The sequence below is a fragment of the Silurus aristotelis genome, assembly GCF_946808225.1.
Source record: "Silurus aristotelis genome assembly, chromosome: 2".
NCBI classification, from domain to species: Eukaryota; Metazoa; Chordata; class Actinopteri; order Siluriformes; family Siluridae; genus Silurus; species Silurus aristotelis.
Window position 1 is genome coordinate 10,898,685 of NC_139575.1, and position 23,225 is coordinate 10,921,909.

Below are 23,225 nucleotides of genomic sequence, written 5' to 3' on the forward strand. Positions count from 1 at the left end.
GCACTAATGTCTGAGCTTTAGTAGTAAACGATAAAGCATTTGGCGTACTGAAGTGACGCAGACCCAAAGCACCTGGGATTATAGCGGATGTTTCAAATGCATGCTTTATTCAGCTACATTTTTCTCACCAATCATGCAAATGATCATAAATGGTAACATCTGTAAAATATATACATCTTTATTTATATATATATTATATGTAAATATAAATATAATGCTTACACTTCACTGTATGGATGTTATATTTATATCTGTTTTTTTATTAACCAGATTTATAAAAATGTTCATGTCTAGTTCCCAGTGTTTGAGTGGATAATGTACATCTTCACCTCAGAGTGATTTGTAAATTGTGAATTGGCTTTTGATGAAAACTGGGCACAATAACAACAGACACATTCACACACTATATGGCCAAAGGTTTGTGTACCTGATTATCACACCCAAATGTGTTTGTTAAACATCCTATTTCACTATCCTGGGAAGACTTTCCAATATATTTCAGAGGGTGGTTGTGGGGATCTGTAAACATTGTCACAAAAGCATTAGAGAGATCAGGTACTAATGTAACTCAGGTGGAGGTCCCGCAAGGTTCTGTCCTGCTCCCTCAAAAATATTTTTTTTTCGCTCCCGCCCGCACAAAACCCGCAGGTAAAATGTTTAAGTAGTTTTACTCTGCTTTTTTTCTTTCTTTCATTTGCTTCCCTTTTGAATATGAATGAAAAAGAAACTGAAAATTATCGACGGTTTATTTTATTTTAGTTTGACTTTTTGTGTAAGTGATGAACATGGATATGAACACGGAACTTTTCAGAACATAGAACATCAACTGAAACGATATCTTATAACCCCCACCAAAAAAAAAAAAAAGAAGAAAAAAACAGGCCAAGGTTTTGTTGTGTTGTATGTTCCTTTCTTTAATAATGAATAATAGCACTCAGTGATTCTCCTCTGTCTTGAGCTTCAGACATTCAGACCTCGTTGTCTAATACCGTCTAATACCGTCTTCCGGCCTTGTGCTTGTAAATCGTTTTATTTTATTTTAGTTGCCATTGTTGCTTTTGTGCAATAGATACATAAGTTTATTTGTGTGTAGTCATTTATTTGAAAATTATATTTTAAAGACCATTTTGTGGGAGTCCCGCAAATTATTTTATTCTCCTACAACCCGCACACACGAGTATTGTACCTCCCGCACTTGCATTCACTCATCAAATCTTGTCCCGTGGGAGTCTCTAGTCTGGGGTACAATCGGTGTTCCAGTTATTCCTAAAAGTGATCAGTGGGGATGAGTTCAGGGCTCTGTGCACATCAACCTTGACAAAACGTGTCTTCATGGTTCTCGCGTTGTGTGGAACAGGTTTCGGTTTGTTGGGCCCCCCAGAAAGAAAATTGTAATGCTACAGCACAGTAAGGCATTTAAGATAACTCTGCAACTCCTTGTGGTAAATGTTTAAGGAGGGAGGGCAAATGTTTTGGCGTATATCACTATAAGGTTACAGATTTGGGTCCTGATTAATATTGCTTATAGTTTATTTTCTGATTTCTATTTTGTATATTAAAGATTAGTGAATCTACAGGACAATAGTAAATGACTGTCATTCTCCCAACAGGCTCTATTTTCTCTTTAGTAAAGTTATAAGTTAACTTATAAGACAAAAAAACTCGCACAATGGAAAATCCTGTGAATTAGCTTTTACGATGAAGTGTAAATGATAAACGTATTCCAATAAGCGGGTGAAGAACTGAGTATTCAACAGCACGGTTGTATCAGTTATACATCAGGTTGATGAAAGCATCAGTGTCTCGAATGCCTTGTGTAAATGCCTGTTTTTTGTTTTTTTTGTCTCCCCAGATGTTTATAGTTTCAAACATAGAGAATCAAACAGCTGCTCTGTGGATCATGTGACTTCTAACTTTATAAAGCGAGTTATTTTTTTGTTTGGTTCAATCCTTAATGAAAGGTCACATTATCATCATCATCATGATTCCTGCAAATGTTGTTCCAGCACATGGAACATAACACTCTATTGATTTGGCCATCAGGGAGTAAAGGCTGATATCAGATTTGGCTTTCTAAATATAATTATTTTTTCCATCATTCACTTGAAGCAGATCTTAAGATAGTTTAAGAAGTGAGTAAGCGCTATTCACTATTTCTGTCTGTTCACAATTATTCCAGTTTTTCCCTCTTTTGAAGGAAAAAGCGCAATTGGTGAAAATTGCTTAAAACAACCATAATTCAAGGAAATTGCTTGTTTATGTTAAGAGTATTATACTTATGAGGAGGACAATGTTGGCTTTGAAACTTTCTAGTGAGTAACCTGTGACATTCAGGTTTAGTGTCCTAAAGACGTCCATGACGTCTTGTACATTTCTCATGAACCACTGGACGCTGCTAACATGGAGCATTCATGGTAATAGAATTATTTCCACATTTTTGAGGAATGAATTCCACCCTTTTCATTAGTATTATTATATGTTCAAAATGTGTTTATATGTGTGTTACATTGTGATCTCATGCCACTTTTCTGTTCCACGTTTAATCTTTCCCCCTCTGTGGAAATCAGTTTATCTGATGTCATAATGGTTATTGCGTGTAGATTTGACTTCATTCATCACTTCTTGAGTCTGTTTCGCTTGACTTTCTTTCATTGTGTATGTTTGGGTTTGCTTAGTTTGGATCTTCCTTTGTTATTCCTGATACTAGGTCGCACAAAGACCTCTTTGGAAGACTTAGACCCTTTCCCTCACCCTATGTTATCTTTGGTAGAGCGGTGAGCCAAATTTACCTCTACTTGCCAAGCTGTGTGGCTGAGGTGTGCACGGTCAATGGGTCATGGGGCTATTTCTCTATTCCGTGGATCTCTTGTGTGTCTCTGGCAAAATGTTTTCCTTTTTTTCTGGGTGAAAAATGAGCCGGTATAATTGTCATGTTGTAGCTATTAGGTGTGAGGCTGTGTTGTGCTTGGCATTTGTGTGCACCTGATTTGTTATGTGGTTGAGTTTTAATGTCATTTTTGGGCATGTGAGGATCCCAGCAGCGTTCTGGAGCATTGCTGCTTTGCTAAATGAGCCAGCGTTGAATGAAAACGCTGGTGCACGTGTAATTTATGTCGAACGCCTGGGGGAACCCTTAATGCCGAGCCAGTATTGCTCAAGCTCTTTAATTTCCCTTTGGGAACTTCGTACTGAGTAAATAAACCAGGGTTCATAGACGTGCAGTTATTTCAGCATGAAACCCCTCACACGAGAGTCACGCTCAAGTTCTCACACTGATCTAAAAGCTCATCTGCGCAGCACACTTTCTTCCCTCTAGTCATTTATCTGCAGCAGGGAGTGGAGGTTATACTTGCAGTGCATGTTTAATTCGCACCGCTTTCTAGTCTGTAAGGTTGACTCTCGCGCTCTTTGATCAAGGCCCAGTCTGGGGAAGCGCATTAATCACTCACTTCACCGCCACCTATAATAAAACAAGTCATTCGGAATGCAGTCTGTGCTGCTTCACTTTAGGTTCTCACATTATTTAGGAGTTTTAAATGAATATCCATAACATTGAAGTGTTGAAGCTTTTCAAGTCTGCAGATCGGCTTTTCGTGTTGCTTTTTTGCCAGTGATTGTGAAGACATTTGTAGACAAATCAATCTGAGACCTTATCCAGATTTCACAGGAACAAGGGTTTGAATTGCCATCAAGCCACACCAATTGGTTTAAGAGTCTATGCTTGTTTTCCTCTCCTGTCACTTAATGGAATGCCTACCCATCATATCCGACAGTCTTGTGATTTTCTGGATAGAAGTTTTTGGAGTAGCATATGCCATGTAATATCCAAGATATATAAAAGTTTGTTACATCTAAACATCAAGTAAGGTTAAATCCAATAAAGCTAGACTGGAAATCTGCATTAAAATCTACTTTAAGGAATCTCTAGAAAATAATTTTCACAGCTTTGATAAGAATAGATAAAAGTGCTGGCAAGCTTTGCTGACCATAATAAAACCTGTCAGGGCTCTTGAGAGTTGAAAACATGTTTCCTTTTTCTTTAAATAAACTGTTTGGAAGGTTACTTCAGAAGGCAAAAATGTCTGATCTTTGCAGAAAAATGACGAGAAGGCTCAACAACTGAATTTAGATGTATACATTACATGTCTGTAAAGATCTAAAGGACCAACCAATTGTCCTGACCTGTTGCTGATATGAGATGTGTAGGGAAGTGAGGTAGTTGGTGTGAAAGAGGCAGATGTACAGGACAGAGGGGTATGGAGAAGGATGATCCGCTGTGGAAGCCGAGAGAAGGAGAAGGAGAAGAAGAAGAAGAAGGAAAGTGAGGGATGTAGCTGTTTCTCTGTACTTGATTTTATTGAAAATAGATATTTGTTTTGCTTCAAATCACTGCTAAAAAAAGTTACATTACAACCTTTACAATGTGCTGTATTAAACACTGAAGATGTATAAGCTTTATTATTAAATGGTGCACAACCCCCTACAATAAACTCTGTAAAACAAAGGTGACCCTTAAACATACAGTAAAGGATTGATATGCCCTTACGCTCACTACTCATTTATTTTACTCAGAAAATACATATCTACTTTTTTTTTTCCCCAAAAATGTCCCTTCCAAAGCATTTGAGTATGAAAGGTAAATCAACAATTGTATTGTATTTTGCAGATGGCAAGTTGACAACCATGCATAAAAAAAATCTATATAAAATAATACAACATTGTTTTGACGACCTTTGTTTTAAAAAAAACTTCTCGGATACAATACACGGATATTTTGTACATTTGTGACGATATAAGCATCTAGAATATGTAATTAATTGAATTTTATATGGTATTAAAAGTATATGAACATAAATTCTATATACAAACATTAAAAACAACCATTTAAAAGTATAGTAAAGCGGCAGTAAATCACGTTTGAAGACGGGTAAGTAAAGTGTTGTAGTAGCGAATGGAACTGAGGAATGCAGCAAGCTAAAAAAATATGCATTGGTGTACAAATGCATAAGCATTCGCTGAAAACCACAACGGTGACAAAAGATAATCGTTTACTGCTGCTGTTATTCGCTGCTTTTAGACGTAGTGTTTGTTCGCACCGTTTTAATTAAATCCATCAGCTCGATTGATTAAATTAAAACGGTGCAAACAAACACTACATCTAAGAGACGGACACAACAGAACAGATCCAGTGTGACTGTAACCAAGTTACAAAACAGTTTACACAATAGCACTTCAGAAAATTATGCCATTTTCACATGATGAGGATGATACAGTTTTACGCTTCTTTTGTGTTTTAAGCAATATGTTCATTTAGGTCCGTTTTGTTGTGTTTTCAGCTGGCGAAGAAGATACGGGAGAAGTTTAACCGCTACCTGGACGTAGTGAACAGGAACAAGCAGGTGGTGGAGGCATCGTACACGGCCCATCTGACTTCCCCGCTCACAGACATTCAGGACTGCTGCTCCATCCCACCCTCCATGATGGAGTGAGTAGAGCTTTTTAATGAATTCTGTAGGATTTCTAGAAATTTTGTTCTGCTGTAGTTTAACATACATTTTTCTAAAAGAAAAAACATTAAGGATCTTCTATTTGAAGGTTAAATAATTATACTGTAGCTAATTAACATGGTCATTTAAGAACATTTTGTTATTTTTGGTCTTGTAGTCCTCAAATGGACACACATCATTATATATATATTTTTTTAGCAAATCTCTTGGAGATGCTTGAATGGGATTACATCGTTTCCAGTCATGGTTTTCGGCGTGTGTGTTAAATTGTTTAGAGATACCTAGCTGTAATTGGACAGACTGAGCCAGATCTCTTCTAGCGAACTGAGATGCACACACCGCAGTATGTTTAAATGTCAGGAGCATCCTATCTCTAGAGGAAGCTCGAACACAGAGGCGCCGTTTAAATCGAGTCGAGATGCTCTGTGCTTTCAAGCCTAATCTCAATGGGAGCAGCTTGCAGAGTTTCCACAGTTATCTCTTAAATCTCATCCTCATGGTGTCTGGCTGCCTCTCTCTCTCTCTCTCGCGCGCGCTCTCTCGCGCGCTCTCTCTCGCGCTCTCTCTTGCGCTCTCTCTCGCTCTCTCTCTCTCTCTCTCTCTCTCTCTCTCTCTCTCTCTCTCTCTCTCTCTCTGTGGTGTTTGCCTTTATCTTCTTTCACACCTTTTTCTTCACATTTTCATTGTCATTTTCGTGCATTTCTTTCATCTCCTTATCAAGCACAACCCACCACACACACACTGATCTTCCTCTGCTTCCTTACTATAATCTCTGATGACATTGCAAATAGTCTTTCGCTAGTAAATAATTTTCATGAATCACCAGCTGGTCCATAAACAATGTTTGAAACATTCTCAGTCTTCCCAACACACACACACACACACACACACACACACACACACACACACACACACCAAAATTCAGCATGACTTGGCCTTGAAACTCAACTTCTCTGCTTTGTGTATTCCTGCAAGTTTTTCACACTACTGAAAGTTTTACAGAGACCAGGTAGAGGTTGTACACTGAGGCTGCCTGGGTAGAAGCATTTCCCCATTACACATCTGAGTTCAACTCTCACACTGTGCAATCTTTTGTTTTTAAAATTGTATATGATATGTATGTGGCTCCACTGTAGGATCTAATATCAAGTCAAGTCGAGAGGCTTTTATTGTAATTTCTTCTATACAAAGTACACAGTAAAAATGAGACAACATACCCTGGATATGTATAAAGGATTACTGTAGGAGCTAACAAAGGGTTTGGTTTATTTTAGGTTCTAGGAACCAACTTTCTATGGTTGAAAGTTTCAACCATAATTACAGTAATACAACCAACATTTTCAACCATTAACATATAAGTAATATACAAAATAGCAGAGAATGTATAGTTTCCATTTCCTGCAAATACTGTCACACCCCCCTGGATTACTGGATGGTCTCTACTTGGCCTCATACAATCTGGTATTTCTCATCACTGTACTTTGCCAATAATATTTGACAAGCAAAAAGAGTTCATTAGCAAAATCGATTTTTGATTACACCATTTACTGATTACTAAAATTTTTCAGTTTAGATCAACATTCTTTTCTTGAATAGCTTATAAAGAATGCTATGAACTACATCTTTTAGTGCAGTGGCTCTATTTTCCCCACATTTGGAGTGATTCCAATCTCCAAAAGTTTCTGATGTTTTGCCCACAGAATTCCATGAATCTTAGAGACATTTGTTTCGAAGAACATTTAAGAAGCAGCTTCCCTTCCCTAATGTGTGTCATAACCTCTGCATTGCAGTGAAAACTTAGCTCTGGAATATGATCTGGAACCTGAAATATCGCTTCTGACCTTTTAAATCCCCATATGTTAGAAAAACCTCAGGGAAAGCATGCTGAGCGAGGGAGAGCGCCAGAGAAGATTGCCTAAACTGGAAGCCTGAGCCGTCTGATAGCACATTGCTCCCAAAACTTCAAAAGCTTTCCATAAACACTCCCAGACTCTTGGACCACTTTGTAAAAATTTGCAGCTCTCACTGTGACAGTTTTGGAAAATATTCCCCCCAAACACTGAGTAGCAGAACCAACACCGCAGGCTTTCAGATGTGGTTTGGAGGTGAATTTGTACTGGATATGACTGTGACATTTATATAACCTTAAAATATACAAAACCTGAAATAGTGGAAAGTGGTGCTTTTAAATTATGACAGAAAATCCCAGCTGACTTATATACACTGTGCACTATACACAGTATTAGGTCACTATTCCATTTGTTGCTTTAGCAATGGTATATTGACTATACATTATTATTTCTCAGTCTCTTGTGTAGAGTACAACCAGAACATAGAGTAAATCTGTATGCAGTATTTAAAAAAAACGACTGGAAAAAAAACCTATAGGCTCCAATAGGCTTAAGTGGCAAATACACTATATGGACAAAAGTATTGAGACACCTGACTTTCTCAGCCATGTGTGGTTCTTTCCCAAACTGTTATCTGCAAAGCGGAAGGCACACAATTATATAGTGTGTCTTTGGATGCAGTAGCATGAAATTATCCCTTTCTAGGAGACCCAAACCTGTTAAAGAATGACAATGCCCCTGTGCACAAAGCAAACTCTGTTAATACATGTTGGAGTGGAAGATTTCCTGACCTCAACCCTATTGAACACCTTTGGGGTGAATTGGAACACTGACTGCACCCCAGGTCGCCCTCATTACCTGACTTTACTAACACCCTTGTGTCTGAATGGGCAAAAAATCTTTAAAAGTACACTCTAAAATCTAGTACAACATCTTCCCAGAAGAGTTGAGGGAATTATAATAACATTTGGCAATATAGTTTATTTAGTGTGATCTCTTCTTACACTTGAGCAATAGTAGGAGCCTGGCTCTTATAATCCTAAAAATAAAGGTCCTTTAATGTCATTGCTAACTCCTGTATTTGTCCAATTTCATGCCAAAATGACTGCTGTGGTAAAGATCTATTACACTAGATTTGTTCGAGATGCTTGAGCATTACATACACATGTTGTAAGGGTTTAATTAAATGGCAACTTGCTAATAAGACCAACCTTCAATCACATCATTCCATTCAAAATGCTAAAGTAATAAGAAAATTTTACTATTGCATCAGCAAGATCACTCTCTGAGGTAAAATGCAAACTGGATACTCACAATGTAGTATTTAAGCTGCTACAAAGAAATCTTAAGAATTCAGAGAGGTCAAGGACAAAGAAAGGACTGTATGGCCAAAAACTTTACAAACCTGATGTTTACTTTTTTCAGAGACCTGAAATGTCCAGCAAAGGCCTCGCTTAGCATCTGGCTTCATTGTGATGCCAAGTTGATCTTTCTACAGTCCAAAGAAGCTTAATCAGGAATGGGAGTGGTAGCAGCCAAGAAAGAAAATGATTGGAAGAAGAACAGGGTGAAAAGGCTTAGATTTGCTGAAGATTGGAATGGACATCATTGGAAAATAGCATTAGGAAATGACAAATCCAAGTTTGAAAGGGATAATTTCACAATCTTCACCAGTATGTGAGAAGACAATTTGGAGAGAGATGAAAAATTGAGTGTTTGAGGTCTTAATGGTGGAGGGTCTGCCCTAGTGTGGGGCTGCATTTATGCCATGAATGCTGAAAAAAGCCTGGTATAATATACCAGAAGATTACTTGAGAAAACCTCAAGACAGTATCCTTAAAAGAGTTTAAGGTGTGCCTAGTGCAAGGAAGTGTGTGTTTTTACAAAAAAAAAAAATGTTGTGTAAATATTTTTAGTTACTATCTTAATAAAGAGACCAAAAAAAATAAATATGGTTGGTCATTTAAACTTTTCTAAAACAGCAAAGCTGGCAGTGGCTTTGACGCAGTACTTCTGCTAAAGTTGTCTGTAAAAAATTTCCATCCCAAGCAGCCATGGCATCGCAAACATGAACAGTGCAATGGTGTGAACAGTCCCATGGGCTGTTCATCCATCATCTGATCGTCTTCCAGCTGCCATTTCTGCCCTCACTTATGGATAAAAGACCAAGTGTTTGACACTGTATCAATGTCATGTGCATGCTACCTATCCCGCCCATGTGTTTCCTGGCACACTCTGACCTCTGCTTAAAATGTAAAGAATGCTTTAATCATTCAGCGTTCATCCCAGTGATAGCTGCTTCACTTATCCAGCTATACCGCATTCTCCAAATAACCACATGATCATCCTGTGCTTAAAGTGGCTGAGACATGAGGTCAGCCTGCAGCCTTGCAGTCGGATCCCATTTATTTTCTAATGGGGGATTTTAATTTTCTGTAGGATGTTTGAGAAGCCCTCTCGTCAATATCAAGCCCTTTCGAACAGCATTTTAAAGCTGTATAGCATCTCCTCGTGACAGCGCTGCTCATTGTGATTTAAGTATCATAAATAAATGTAATCAATAATATTATTTGTGAATGCTTATTAAACTGCTGACCTGCAAACATCTTTATACATTTACCATTATAAGCAAAGAATTTATAAATTTATAATTTATAATTTATAAAGTCACACACTGGCCAAATATCTATCTGAACAGGATGTCCCTTGTCCACATTAATTAACCAATCAGTTGTATTCTTTGGCTTACTCCCGATTTAATAATAAATGCTAATAATAAAAACCAATTTGAATTATATTTATATTGACTTCTTGCATCCAATTTTGGATTATACAGGAAAAATCCGAAAAGTCATCCCCCAAAAACTTCACGTTTGCTGCTCATACTGTTAGAAGAATTATAGCCAGTGTACTGAATGAACAGTCATATTGCTAGCATTGGAAATGTTTCCTGTCGTCCTGCCAATCCAAGCTTGCTTTCACCACCCAACCCTGACTGCACGATGCTCGAACTAGTGCCTTACTGTAGGCCATAATAGACACCTTTTATACATTATATTTAAGTCCTGATGCTGAGTGATGGTTCTGCATACTCTAATATAATAGTAATTAGTTTTTTTTATGAAATCCCATTTATTATTTACTGGGAAATTCACATTGTGTTTTCCGGTGTTGTGTAGTGGTATTTTTTTATTTTGTTCCTGTTTACCAACGTTCCAGACTGTCAGCTTAGAGTATGTGTGCGGTTGAATCATGGGAAGTTTTGGTGGCTCTGATAAAATTAAGAGCTTTACAGTGACAGGCAGTAAAACTTTCTCTTTCTCATGGAATGTCTTACACACAAGGTGCAAACTGGTCATGGTTAAAGTTATTCAATATTAAATGAAGCTCAGCCGGAGGTGGGAAGTAACACAGTATAAATAGTTCATTATTGTATCGTGTAAGGAGATTTTTCTGGTATCAGTACTTCACAATTTATTTTTACTTTTACATTTTTACATGAATATCTGTACTTTCTACTTCTACTTACATTTTCAAATCAGGCTCATTACTTTAGTTTTAATCTTTTTGGTGATGTGATCAATATTTTTTCTTCTCATTGCACACCATTTTCAGCCCATCAACCTATTTCTTGTCATTGCGCAGCTTTTTCAATCTACCACTGGTGTATCATTTCCTGGCTTTCACACACCACAGACGTAGACTAGTTCATCGTTGCTTTACTTGTATTCTATATGGTGGATGTTCAGCCTTGATACAATTATTAGATAACAAAATTATAAATTCTTTTTTATTAATATATTAATATGACGTGGCGTCCAGCGTTACCAGCGTGACACTAAAACAGGTAGCAGTAATGGCTACTTTTTTACTTAAGTACATGTCAGAGCCCAAACTTCTTTACTTTACCTTGAGTGAAAAAAGTTTTAGTAGTCAGTACTTCAAATTTTACCAAAGTCTTTTAAAACATCAGTATCTGTACTTTTACTTGAGTGAAGGATGTGTGTACTTTTGCCATCTTTGATCTCAGCTTTAGTAGATGCACAATATTTTAGTTTTTCCCCTTTTTTTTCCCCCCTTACTGTCTCATTAGTTTGATCATTCATGCTCTGTTTTACTCTTTGACTCAGTGGTATAGCAGCATAGATGAGATGTCAGTGAAGTGAATTCAGACCACATGTCTTTCTTAAGCCACAAATCCTACGTCTTTTATCTTCTGGATGTTGGTGCATTAATGACTTGACAATCTAAGGAGTTAGAAAGGGATGTCCTGTATGATTCTTATCTCCAGGGAGCTGCTCAAGCTTTTTTAATAGCAGTGGAGTGGAGCTCCAGGCCAACTGATCGTATCACCAAATCAAGTGCCGTTAAATCGAGTTGGGAGTGTGTCGGAGACAGGGCCAGTGGGAGATTTGGCTCTGGTGATCTTTACAGCTGTGCAATTATCTAAACTGGATGAAAGCCTGGTGCACACCTGTGAGGAAAAAACAGTTTAAGCTGAAACACAGGAATGAGCATTTGGGAGAGTCAGTAAATGATTCACCAAAAAATAAATAGGTTTAATAAGAATTTTGATTTGTATTTTGATTTCTTTTTTCTGAAAGAGTACAAGGATAGACAAACCTGATAATATAGTATGTAAAGTAATGCTGTAAATACAGTCCATATGTTTCTTAATGTAATATAATGCTTTATATGATAATGTTCCATCAGTTTAACGACTGCTGCATGTATTTATTTATTTTAATTTCTTGCTTTCTCGCATGTTTTATTTAGCACTTTATTTGCAAATCGACCTAAAACCAGTGATGAAGGAGAAAATAGAGCACTCTCAATCCCACTGTCTTGCTCTGTGTCAGTTGCTTCAGCATCCTCTCTGCCTCCTCCCTTCCTCAATGTTCTGATGTTCAAATCAAAGCGTTTGCAAATGTATTATTATTTTTTTATCTACCGAATTTGCCTAGCTTCCTACTCGTAAAAAAAATAAAAAAGTGTGTTGAAGGAGAATACTAATGACAAGAGCCTGGTGGGAATTAAATGTCTGAAGTTCAAAGCACTTCGCACATCACAGCAGCTGTCAATCATGAGGCAGCGAGGGGCAGAGGAGAGGCAGCGAGGGGAGGGTTCTGGTAGACAAGAAAGCGTGAAAGGAGTGAAATAGGACAGAAGGGAGAATTTGGATGATTTAAGAGAGAGGTACATCGCTTGAGGTAGTGATGCAGGTAGAGCAAGGAAGGAAGCTGAGCACTTGTGCGTGTCACTCTGGATAAGGGCATCTGCTGAATGGCGTAAATGTAAAAAGCTTCAAGTAAGGAAAGAAAGGTTTTGGTGACAGAATTGGAAGAGATCCCGAAGAGACACTGAACTCTCCCGAGATGAGTTTTCCATAAGATGGTGAGAAACAGCTGTGAAACCCCATCTCTCTCTCTCTCTCTCTCTCTCTCTCTCTCTCTCTCTCTCTCTCTCTCTCTCTCTCTCTCTCTCTCTCTCTCTCTCTCTCTCTCTCTCTCTCTCTCTCTCTCTCTCATACACACACACACACACACACACACACACACACACACACACACACACACACACACACACAAACAGTGTGGTGTGAATAAACATTCTCACTCACTCACAGCTGTGTTGGATCTTGAGACCAGGATTTATGTTACACTCTTGGGTTGTGTACGTCTGCTTGTGACTGATTTCATTCAGGAAGACCTCTATGTTAAACATTTATTCTATAATTCAGAAATTACCCTCACTGACCACTGTATTTCAAACACCAGAAACTCCACTGCTTTAATCAGTCTATATGTAGCCAATCATGTGGCAATATCACAGGTCAAAAAAGGTCAAGCAGATACATGACTTCAGTTCACCTTCAGCCAAAAATCCAGTAATAAAAATGATATACATTTAAAATAATTTACATTTAATGCACTTTTCTGGACACCTGACAGATACACAGTCCACATTTAGTCCCTATTTTATTTTGATAAAAGTATTGGGACACCTAACTTTTCCAGCCATATTTGCCCAAACTGTCACCACAAAGTTAGAGACACAGTTCTATAGGCTGTCTTTGGGTGCAGACACATTACATTTTTTCCCTCCACTTAAACTAGGAGACCCAAACCTCTTCCAGAGTGAGTTTAATGCAAGATCCATAAAGCTATGGTTTGGCGTGCATGGGCCTGAGTGGCCTGCTATAACCCTCATGGGATGAATTTGATTGCTGACTGCACCCCAGACCTCCTTACCCTAAATCAGTACCTGATTTCAATACTGCTCTTGTAGCTGATTGAACACACTGTAAAATCTAGTGGAACATCTTCCTCGAAAGAGTGGAGGTGATTGTAACTTCATAACAGCAAATGCGGACTAAATGTGGAATGGGTTGTTTAAAAAGCACATGTGACTGTGAATTACGGTCAGGTGTCTACACACTTTTATTTCATAAAGTGCATATACTTCAGAGAAATCACGTTTGTACTTTTAGTAATTTTACATGTTAGAAGTAGCCACATACATATGATACTTGGTTTGTTTTTTAACAAACATTTTCTTTGTTTTTTTGGGGAATTTCTGAGCATCTGTATGTGTAGCCTTTTGTCAAATAAAATGTATAATGGCTCAGTTTATTTCTTGTTTCTTCTGTTTGCAGGTTTGATGGAAATTTTAACACAAACGTGTCAAAGACCATCAGCTGCGATCGACTTTCCCCTAACGTCAACAGCCGAGCTTTCAACCCAGGACGAGACCTCAATTCTGGTGAGTACAACAGCGAATACACACGCGTGCACACAAATTGTACACGGAATGTTCATTTCCATCTGGCCACCTGCTGCTATGGCAACAGTTTTTAAAGCAGATACCTGCATGTGTTCGATTGTAAAAAAAAAAAAATTTTGATAGAATAAACCAATACTGTGTGCATCTCCCCCCCCAACACACACACACACACACACACACACACATGCACAAACACACGTTCGCACTATATTTGTCTGAATGACCCCTGTACTATCACATTCCTCCATTTAGGAAGTGTTTTCATAATTTTTTTTTTTTTTTTTTGTTATTGTGCATATGGTTATGCCGTGTGTGCACTCGCAAAAGTACAGACATATCTCTATTGCCTTTCATAGAGAAAATAAAAACTTTATCTTCTGATCTGTCTTAGGAGCTCTTTTCATCTCGTTGTCATATATTTATGACTACATGCTTCTCTGAGCAGCAAAGCTCTTAGCTTTAAGTATCTTCGAAACAAATATTTAAAGTAGTCACACAGATGTTCGTTCGAGCTGCAGTGATCTGCGAATGCTCCAGTGTCTGGCATCGTTCCTTTCCCATTTAGCTTCAGCCACATTCTTGCTCTCTCCAGCCAAACCCAGCCCAAATCATCTTCCTTCACAATGTTGTTTTTTTTCTGAAGGGAGAGAGATGGGGAGAAAGACTGGGAGAGAGATAGAGGGGGAGAGACAGGGAGAGAAAGAAAGATATCACCAGTATGTCTGTGTGTCATTAGTTTAAACAGTGCTTAGGAAACTGTAGAGACCTGACATCGGGAAAAGCAGACAGGACGGATCCAACCTTCTTTCTGATGAATCAGTGACTCTTCGATGTTGTCTTCTCTCTCTACACACTCCTCCCCTCTTCTTCCCTCTCTCCTCCCCTCTTCTTCCCTCTCTCCTCCTTGCCTCTTGACGTGTTTATTTCCCCCCAGAGTGCTCTAGTACACTTTCGGCTGTCATACACGAGTGTCATTCTCGGATGAAATGAGGCTCGGGACTCACTTAACCAGGGTGTGAGTGAGGAGATAAATGAGGTGATGTCAGAGACGATGTCGACAAATAGAGCAGAAACTGAGTGCTTACAGAGAGGGAGGATGGGAAAGGTTTTAATATTATAAGGCTCGCTTTGTAAATTAATGGGAGTCTCATTACTCTGAATGTCATGTGTGTTTTTAATATTAGTTAATGTACACCCAGGTTTAATGTATAACGTTTCAGAGGCGTTTAAACAATGTTCCAGTGCAAAACGTTTACCCATGACTGTGCGTGTAGTGTGTGTGTGTGTGTGTGTGTGTGTTTAGATCAGATTGAGATGAGGCAAGCAACAAAATACGTTTATAAATGTTGTGTTCAGACCTAAATAAAGTCTGTAATGTCTTTTTTTTTAAAATGTAATAATTAATTTTTATATTTATTTACATTGTGGATTTTTATTTAGTTGTAAGGATGCTTCTTGAAAATGTATTGATTATCATTCTTTTTTTTAAATATGGTTTAGAAAGGAATGTTACTTTTTAACATTAAAACCCCCACAAATGAATTAATAAAGGAACCACACTAAAATTTGGTTAAATTAAAGCTTTCTATATTGGCACCCTGATGCATGTTCACATGTATATCGATTCGACTTATGATGAGAAAGTAAAACTAACTCGAAATAAAAAAAATTTTTCCCCACTCTTGAAATTTCAGTATAGACTGTTGAGGTGCAACTGCTACAAAGAAGAAAGTTCTTCATTTATTCAATCTCTTACCCAGCTTTCCTAAGCATGTTCCATCATTCCATTTCTTTACCCTTTCTCCTTTTTTTTGGAGTCCTTTAGTTTTCTGACTGGATCTTGGTTTATGTAGATAGAATGCACCTCTTGCTCCTGTTCATGTCCTACACTTCTACTATATTGTGCAGGCATTTTTATTTCTGAAATAATTTTGAATATAAGCCACACATGATATGTAAAGCTGTAAATGAAAAGCATCATTCGCTCACTTTACTCTGGTGTAAGAGATTAGCAGGAGCGAGAGGCACATTTTTATCTATATAAACCATCATCTTATCTAAAACAAAAGGACTTAGGAGGAGGAGAACATGTAAAGAAACGGAAAGACTGAGCAGGGTAAGGAGCCTGAGGGAGGGATTGAGGAAATAAAGCCCTTTTGCTTATGGAGGTGGTGGTTTTCAGCTTCTCTAAACATTGAGTGGAGGATTAAGTGTTGTGAAGCAGTGAACGTATATGATTCCTCAAACTGTCAACATGCTCCAGAGTTCCTGTTTATATGCTGAGTCCTGATTAATGGTGCTGGGTGCTGGTGGATATGTCTGGCCTTCTCTTTCCTGTTAAAAACTCAAGTTTAGTACAAGTGGCATTGTAAATAAGTCCTTTTCACATTTCTCTTCTCTTTTTTTTGTCTTTAAATTTGGCTGTGTAGCCATAATATAGTTAAGATGGCTTTACACTAATAAACAAGTGGCTCACTCTCATGGACTGAATTTTGGCTGGCATTGGTTGGTTCAAATGCTGAACCTGGAACCGTTTGCTGACATTAAAACAAATGTTTGACATTCTAGAAGTTTGTGGAAATGTACTTAAACTATACCAAGGGTAGTTTAGGAAACGTCTGCTCTTCATTAAACAGGAATACTTTCCCATGATTGAAGCAATCACCAGTGGTGGACAGATTTGCTCAGTGACAGGACCTAAGCAGTTTCTCTTTAAGAAACAAGCAGATAGAGCCCCACCCCTAAGACAACTAAACTCAGCCTTCTGAAGAGCCTGAGGGTTTTGTTTGTTCATCTGTGAACTACCGCAGTACTTTTGGAGAACACATCATAAATCCACACATGCTGTTTACACACAGCCTCAGTGCTCAATAAGTCATAGTTTGTATTATGATCTCATGAATCCATGGCTGCTGTACATTTCTTGTTTTTGCACGGTACAAATTATTTAGTTTAGTGTATGGATTTAGCAATTTAACATATGTCTACTAAAATAATTCGATTTTGTACTATGCACAAAGAAGATACACCTCAAAGGTTTATTAGCAAACCTATTCAACTAGATCATCATCTTTTTGCTAGTTGCTAGCAAATTCAGCTGATCGGCCACATTGTTCAAACTCATATAGATCGTTTTATTCAGATCAGCAATAAATAGGTGTACTCTTTTGATTTATGTATTTATTATTATTATTAATTTATTTATTTTGTTTTTGTATAAAATGTATGAATACACTTTAATATACAGTTTAAACAGTTATTAGTTAAAAACTATGGAAATTGTCCCTCATTTTCCAAGTTCTATCTTAAAAGCAAGTATTTGATCATTTGCAAATAAGAGCAATTTTTTCTTGACACAGTTTTGTATATTAAACTGAAGAGGAGTTTGCTTTAATACAATAGATTTTACCTGATGTAAATGAATGCAAAGAATCCCTAGCATGCAGCGTTTAGCCTATACATTTATAACAAAACTGATCGGAACCTTCTGATTGGTGAATTTTTTTTTTGTTTTAAATTGTGTGAACCCGCAAGGGTACACAATTATTTGTTTATTTATTTATTTTTACACGGCCTCTTTTAATTTGCATGTATTTATTTTTATACAATTATTTTGTATGTCTGTTTTATCATTAAAACCTACACTATTCAGCAAACATATGTATAATCACATCTACCATTTGTTACTGTGGTTTGTCACGTTGCCCTTCCCCTTATGTGAACATGAGCATAACAAAAATAAACCAGAAATACTGTTTTTTTTAACTGGAGTTTTATAACATAAGCCCTGAAGAGAAGAGATTTTGTTCTTGGTCTAACATCTGGACAAAGGAATTGGTTGCAAACATGTACAGCAGTTTATACCATCCCTCTATATCTCACAAAAGATTTTATGGAAACACTGACCTTGTAAAGCTTAAAGGACAATATTCAGAATGTCTAGAGTATATTCCTATAATAAGTTCTCATCTTTCCCCAGTGTGGTCCTTAAATAAGCTTTTTTTTTTATCCTGTTCTAGCAAGAATACACACATCCCTGAAAACTGAAATATAGTGAATAAGTAACATTATTTGAACCCAAAGCTGTGTTTTAATATTCTACCATGACTATTTTCCAGGTGTAGAGGGTCATTTAGCACTCGTCCCTCACCCTGTCTTTCTTGTTCCTGCTTATGCAGATTAAATAAACACTTAGGGCAGTGTGAGCGATGTGATTGGGGTGTTTGGATAGGATGATCTTGTCTTTAAGAATCTGGGCTCAGGGCCTCACAAACCAGGGGCATGTCCAAGCAAAACACACTCAGGCTGCCTCGTCACACTTCATTAGCACTGCGGCATTACCATGCGCCAAGAGTACCGCACTGTAGCAGCCTGGGTGAGGGGCGTCGCAGCTGAGGCCTGAGAACCAGCTGGATGATGTTTGGTTAGTTTTGGGAGATAATACAAAAGAGTACTTCCTGGAGTGACTTTGGATTATAAGAAAAGGTGCTGAACTACTTTGAACACAAGATCAATATAGAATCTTTATCACCATGTCAATACAGGTAGAGATGTACAATGGATATCAAGCCTACGTACACATAAAACCAAGATAAATCCCTTATTTTTCTTACTTGATGCAAAAATACGGCAATATAAATAGGAAAAATCATAATCAGAAACTTTTTAGGAGGTAAAAGGAAACATGACGACCAACTAAATTTTTCTGATTAACTTTAAGTAAATATCATTTTATTCCTGTAGGATTTTTTCTTTACATCTTTAGTCACTGTATGACTGTACAGTAACTCACTGCATGGCATACCACTTGATTCTGATTCTGACCCTGGTATCAATCAGGAGAAGGGTTGTATATTGTATTATTTTCATACCCCTGAATGTAACAGTTTACTGATGTGACAGATTCGGATTGGGCTAAAAACCTATAGATATTTTCCATTGTGTCCAACCTCGCACTGTAAAACTAATCCAATCAAAATGGAGCTTTTGAGGAAATGTTTGTGAAGCACTGGAAATCAAACTATACACTTTATTTACATGGAATATATTGCTGCCACAAAAAAATCAACAGCTAATAAACTCTCTCCTTTTCTTGTGTGTGCTTTAGTGTTGGCCGACAACCTGAAGTCAAACCCCGGCATCAAGTGGCAGTACTTCAGCTCCGAGGAGGGCATCTTCACTGTTTTCCCCGCTCACAAGTTCCACTGCAAAAGCACATACGAGCACAGGAGCAGGTGCAGCAATACACACATATAAATGCACACACACATACATCTGACCACACTGATGCAGTGAGTTAAAGGCTGAGCATACACCACCTATCAACAGATCTCAGTAAAAAGCCACATATATCTGAGAATAAAGCTTGTCAGAACTCTTTTTTTTTTCTGCCAGAAGCTCACACACACATGTTTCCTTCAGCATGGAATATGAAGCCTCAGTCTTTATTTGTTTTGCATTTAGACCACTTAACTGAACGAAACCTAAGACAAATGCTCTCCATATGCTTGAATAATCACTTGGATCACATCACACTTTCCCCCCATAAAAACACTTTCCCTGCTCATTTTGGGAACTTTTCCAGCATAATTGAATAGTTTTTTAGCTTTGTTGCCCAGATCAAGATCTTTTGTTCAGAGACTCAAAACCACACCAAGATGGGGTTTTTTTTTCCCCTGTTTTTTACATCCCAGTGTAGCATATTGTTCAGTAACTACACTAAAACTAATAGCAAAAGTCTTGAAAAAGTATGTAAGAAAATGGGAAATCTATGAAGTGTTTTAATGTTTGTGGTTTAAGAGGAATTCAGGTAGATTCTGTATGTTTTAATTTAATCAAATGTGTGATTGAGATAATTGTAATCTGTAATCTTTTATAGCATTTTAGTGCAGCGGGCAGAGTTTTGATCTTATAGCTCCAGGGTCAATACTGGGTTAAGGTTACTTTTGGTTTAGCATTTTTTTTTTTTTTTTTTTTTTTTTTTTTTTTTTTTTTTTTGCAGTTTCACATGTTCTCTCAGCGTCCTTGTGGGTTTCCTGCTGTTTCTCTAGTTTCCATCCACCTCCAGAAAACATTAATTGGTGACTTTAAATAGTCCCAAGATGGACCGGTTCCAATTCCAGGATATATTTGAGTGTTTGCTGAAGATGAATAATTGAATGATATTGTATAATACTACAAGCAGCCATCTTAATATTTTATTTTAACATGTATAGGCCTATCAGCTACAGATCCAGTCCGTTTGTTTTGTAAAGAAAAACTCAAGCTCAGTCTGTTAATCTGTTATGACTACACACTAAGCCAGGTAAACAAGAACAAGGTAAACAAGATCAGGCAATTTCAAGGTTCTCACACCTGAGGCAGGTAGTTTAGAAACTCAATCAATGCTTGTGACTAGTTGAGTTTTGTCATTATTCCCAATAAACAAAATCTCCTGAATAAATTGGTGCATTTTAGTGGATTTAGCAACTCCCGTCTGCTAGGACAAGAGTGATGGAAAGTGAGTCACACATACACAGGGCCAGATGGAAAATGAATCATTTCATGTATGTACAACAATATTACAGCGTATAGAAAGTTCCCTGAGACAAGTTTCTAGCTTGGACAACCCAAATAAGCACAATTATGTTTCCATGAACATGCTTTTTTTTAAATAAAGGTGACAAAATAAAGATTCATTAGGGCAATGCCATACAAGAAAAAAATCTGACTGATCAGTTTTTAAACGAAAAATGTTATTTTATATAAAGTTCAATGGCAGTGAAGCCTTCATGGTGGGAATTTATTTGCAAGAACTTTATTTGGTTCCAGTTTTACAGAGCAAAGCATGTATTAATTTTTATAGCAGACACCACGCCTGAGGTCCAGCAGTCAACACAGCAAAAGTTTTTTTTTTTTGTTTTTTTTTTTGTCTAATAAAACTGAGACTTTTACAGCATATTGTACAGGCCAGAAATGTCAAAGTAGCCACTAAAAACAACAAATGAAATGTCTGACAGATTTTCACTGCTGTTCCGCTGTAGTAAGAACACAGAAAACATGCCAGCATGGTGTTCAGCAGGTCCACTGGGGTTTGCTCTGTGGCAGGGTCGGGGTTTGATTCTTAGAAAGTTCTAAAGTTTATTCACTGCTTTAATCGGCTCTGTGCATTTGCCTGCTATGCTGAGGTTTCCTCATTAATGCTCACCAGAAATGATCTGTGGGAGTTTTGGGAAAAAATTTTTTATGCTTTTGTAGCTCTTTGTTTGTCTTGTTCTCTCTTAGTTTTTTTTCCTGCTCATTTTCTTCCTTCACTCATAGAGGAGTGCATTCAACTGTATGAATGAATGTTGTTTTTGTGCACAAATAGTGGCAGTTGTGTACACACACAATTCTAAATGCATATTCACATTTTACATCCATACATTGTAGAAATTCTAATGCAATTTTCATTCATTTTGATTGAAATGCTAAACTAGATGTATTCCTGCTCCTACATGACAAAATAATGTAAAAAAAAAGAACCAAATCATATTTGCTACATTTATCCCCTTCTTATCAGTAAAAGAAATTCTGGTGTATGTAAATTTACTTTAATTAATAATACTTTAAATCTTTTAAATAATATATTTTTTTTTTATTACAGACATTTAACAAAAAGTATTTTGCTGTACATTACTGTTTAAGATTGTGCTTATGACCATTTAAAATGATTTTGAGACCCTCGCAAACAGGGGATTAGCAGAGGGATCTCAAGGGGTTTTCCTTCCCACCGTCTCTGGTTGGCTCATCGATCTGGATTTCTGCACATCGACTTACTGACACAGTTTTTCTAAATAAAATTTAATTGAACTGCAAAAACTATATACAGAAAACAGCTGTATGTAAAGATAGAGGAGCATGAGTGCTTCACTTCAGTCCAGATTTTATTTATAAGTGGTGCTTTTCTGTGTTTGTCGTGTCTGTGTTTTCTGCTCTCTTTTTCTTTGCTAATTATTTTAACACCTCATCAACCAAAGGATCTTTCCTGAATATTAAGATTTTACATCTTTTTTTTTTTTCCCATCCTTTTGTCAGGCCTGTGTATGTGACCGCTGTGAGGCCGCAGTCGAAGCATGTAGTGGTGCTTATCGACCACGGTGCCTCGGTCAGCGAGACGCAGCTCCAGATCGCCCGCGACGCCGCTCTTGTGATCCTCAACTCCATCGACGAACATGATAAAGTGAGAAAATCCAAACATACAGCATGTACATGTCATGTCTTTCTAAGAACACGTTAGTTCTGATTTATTGTGATGTTTTTTTTTTTCTAATTCTCAAGAACACTATGTAAAATCAACAATGTTAGTTAGTGCCACTTTGCTCTATGGCCAAGATTTGGCATTGTTATATTTGCATTTCAGATCAATGGGTTTAAAGAATTTCATACAAAAGGTAGCAAGAAATAGCAAGAAAAACTCTGCAAGAAAAAACCAGAAACATGAAAAAAAATAAAGAAAAAGTATATTTGAAGTTCTTTAATTGCTTTTGTTTTAAATGGACCTTTACTTTACTGTGTGTTCATGTTTTTTCGTCCTGAAATCTGACCTACTGTAGCCCTGTTGTTTTCTCCTCTGCAGATCTCTGTGTTGACAGTGGCCGATGCGGTTCGCTCATGCTCCTTGGACCAGTGCTACAAGAGCCTCCTGTCTCCTGCCACCAGTGAGACCAAACGCAAGATGAGCTCGTTTATCAACAGTATTAAGTCCTCCGACAGCGCTACCCAGCATGCCATGGGCTTCCAGAAGGCCTTTCAGCTTCTGAGGAACACAAGCAGCATGGGCAGACACCACAGCAGTAAGACACGGGATACAGCTAGAACCTAAAGCTGAGCTGGTTCTCTTCGAGCTTTAGTAATGTTTTTTCTTTCTATCTGTTTTGCCTTCTCTGTCCCAGACACTGACATGGTGATAATTTACCTGTCATCGGGTGTCACCTCTCGAGACTCCTCGGAACACGAGAAGAGAGCCACTCTGAACGTAGTTAAAGAGGAGAATCGGCACCTCAACAACTCTGTAATGATTCTCACCTATGCTCTTATCAACGGTAACACACCATCAAACCTTTTC

General features: G+C 37.6%; 1 protein-coding gene across 1 annotated transcript in view; it reads left to right on the top strand.

Moving 5' to 3' along the window:
* cachd1 (cache domain containing 1) overlaps positions 1-23,225 on the top strand; it is a 78,370-nt gene that overhangs the window by 34,177 nt on the left and 20,968 nt on the right. Inside the window, exons 3-8 of the mRNA XM_083565878.1 lie at positions 5,337-5,485; positions 14,013-14,119; positions 19,248-19,374; positions 22,196-22,340; positions 22,737-22,953; positions 23,053-23,202. Of these exons, the coding sequence (XP_083422004.1) occupies positions 5,337-5,485; positions 14,013-14,119; positions 19,248-19,374; positions 22,196-22,340; positions 22,737-22,953; positions 23,053-23,202 (895 nt within the window). The remainder of the gene's footprint in view (positions 1-5,336; positions 5,486-14,012; positions 14,120-19,247; positions 19,375-22,195; positions 22,341-22,736; positions 22,954-23,052; positions 23,203-23,225) is intronic.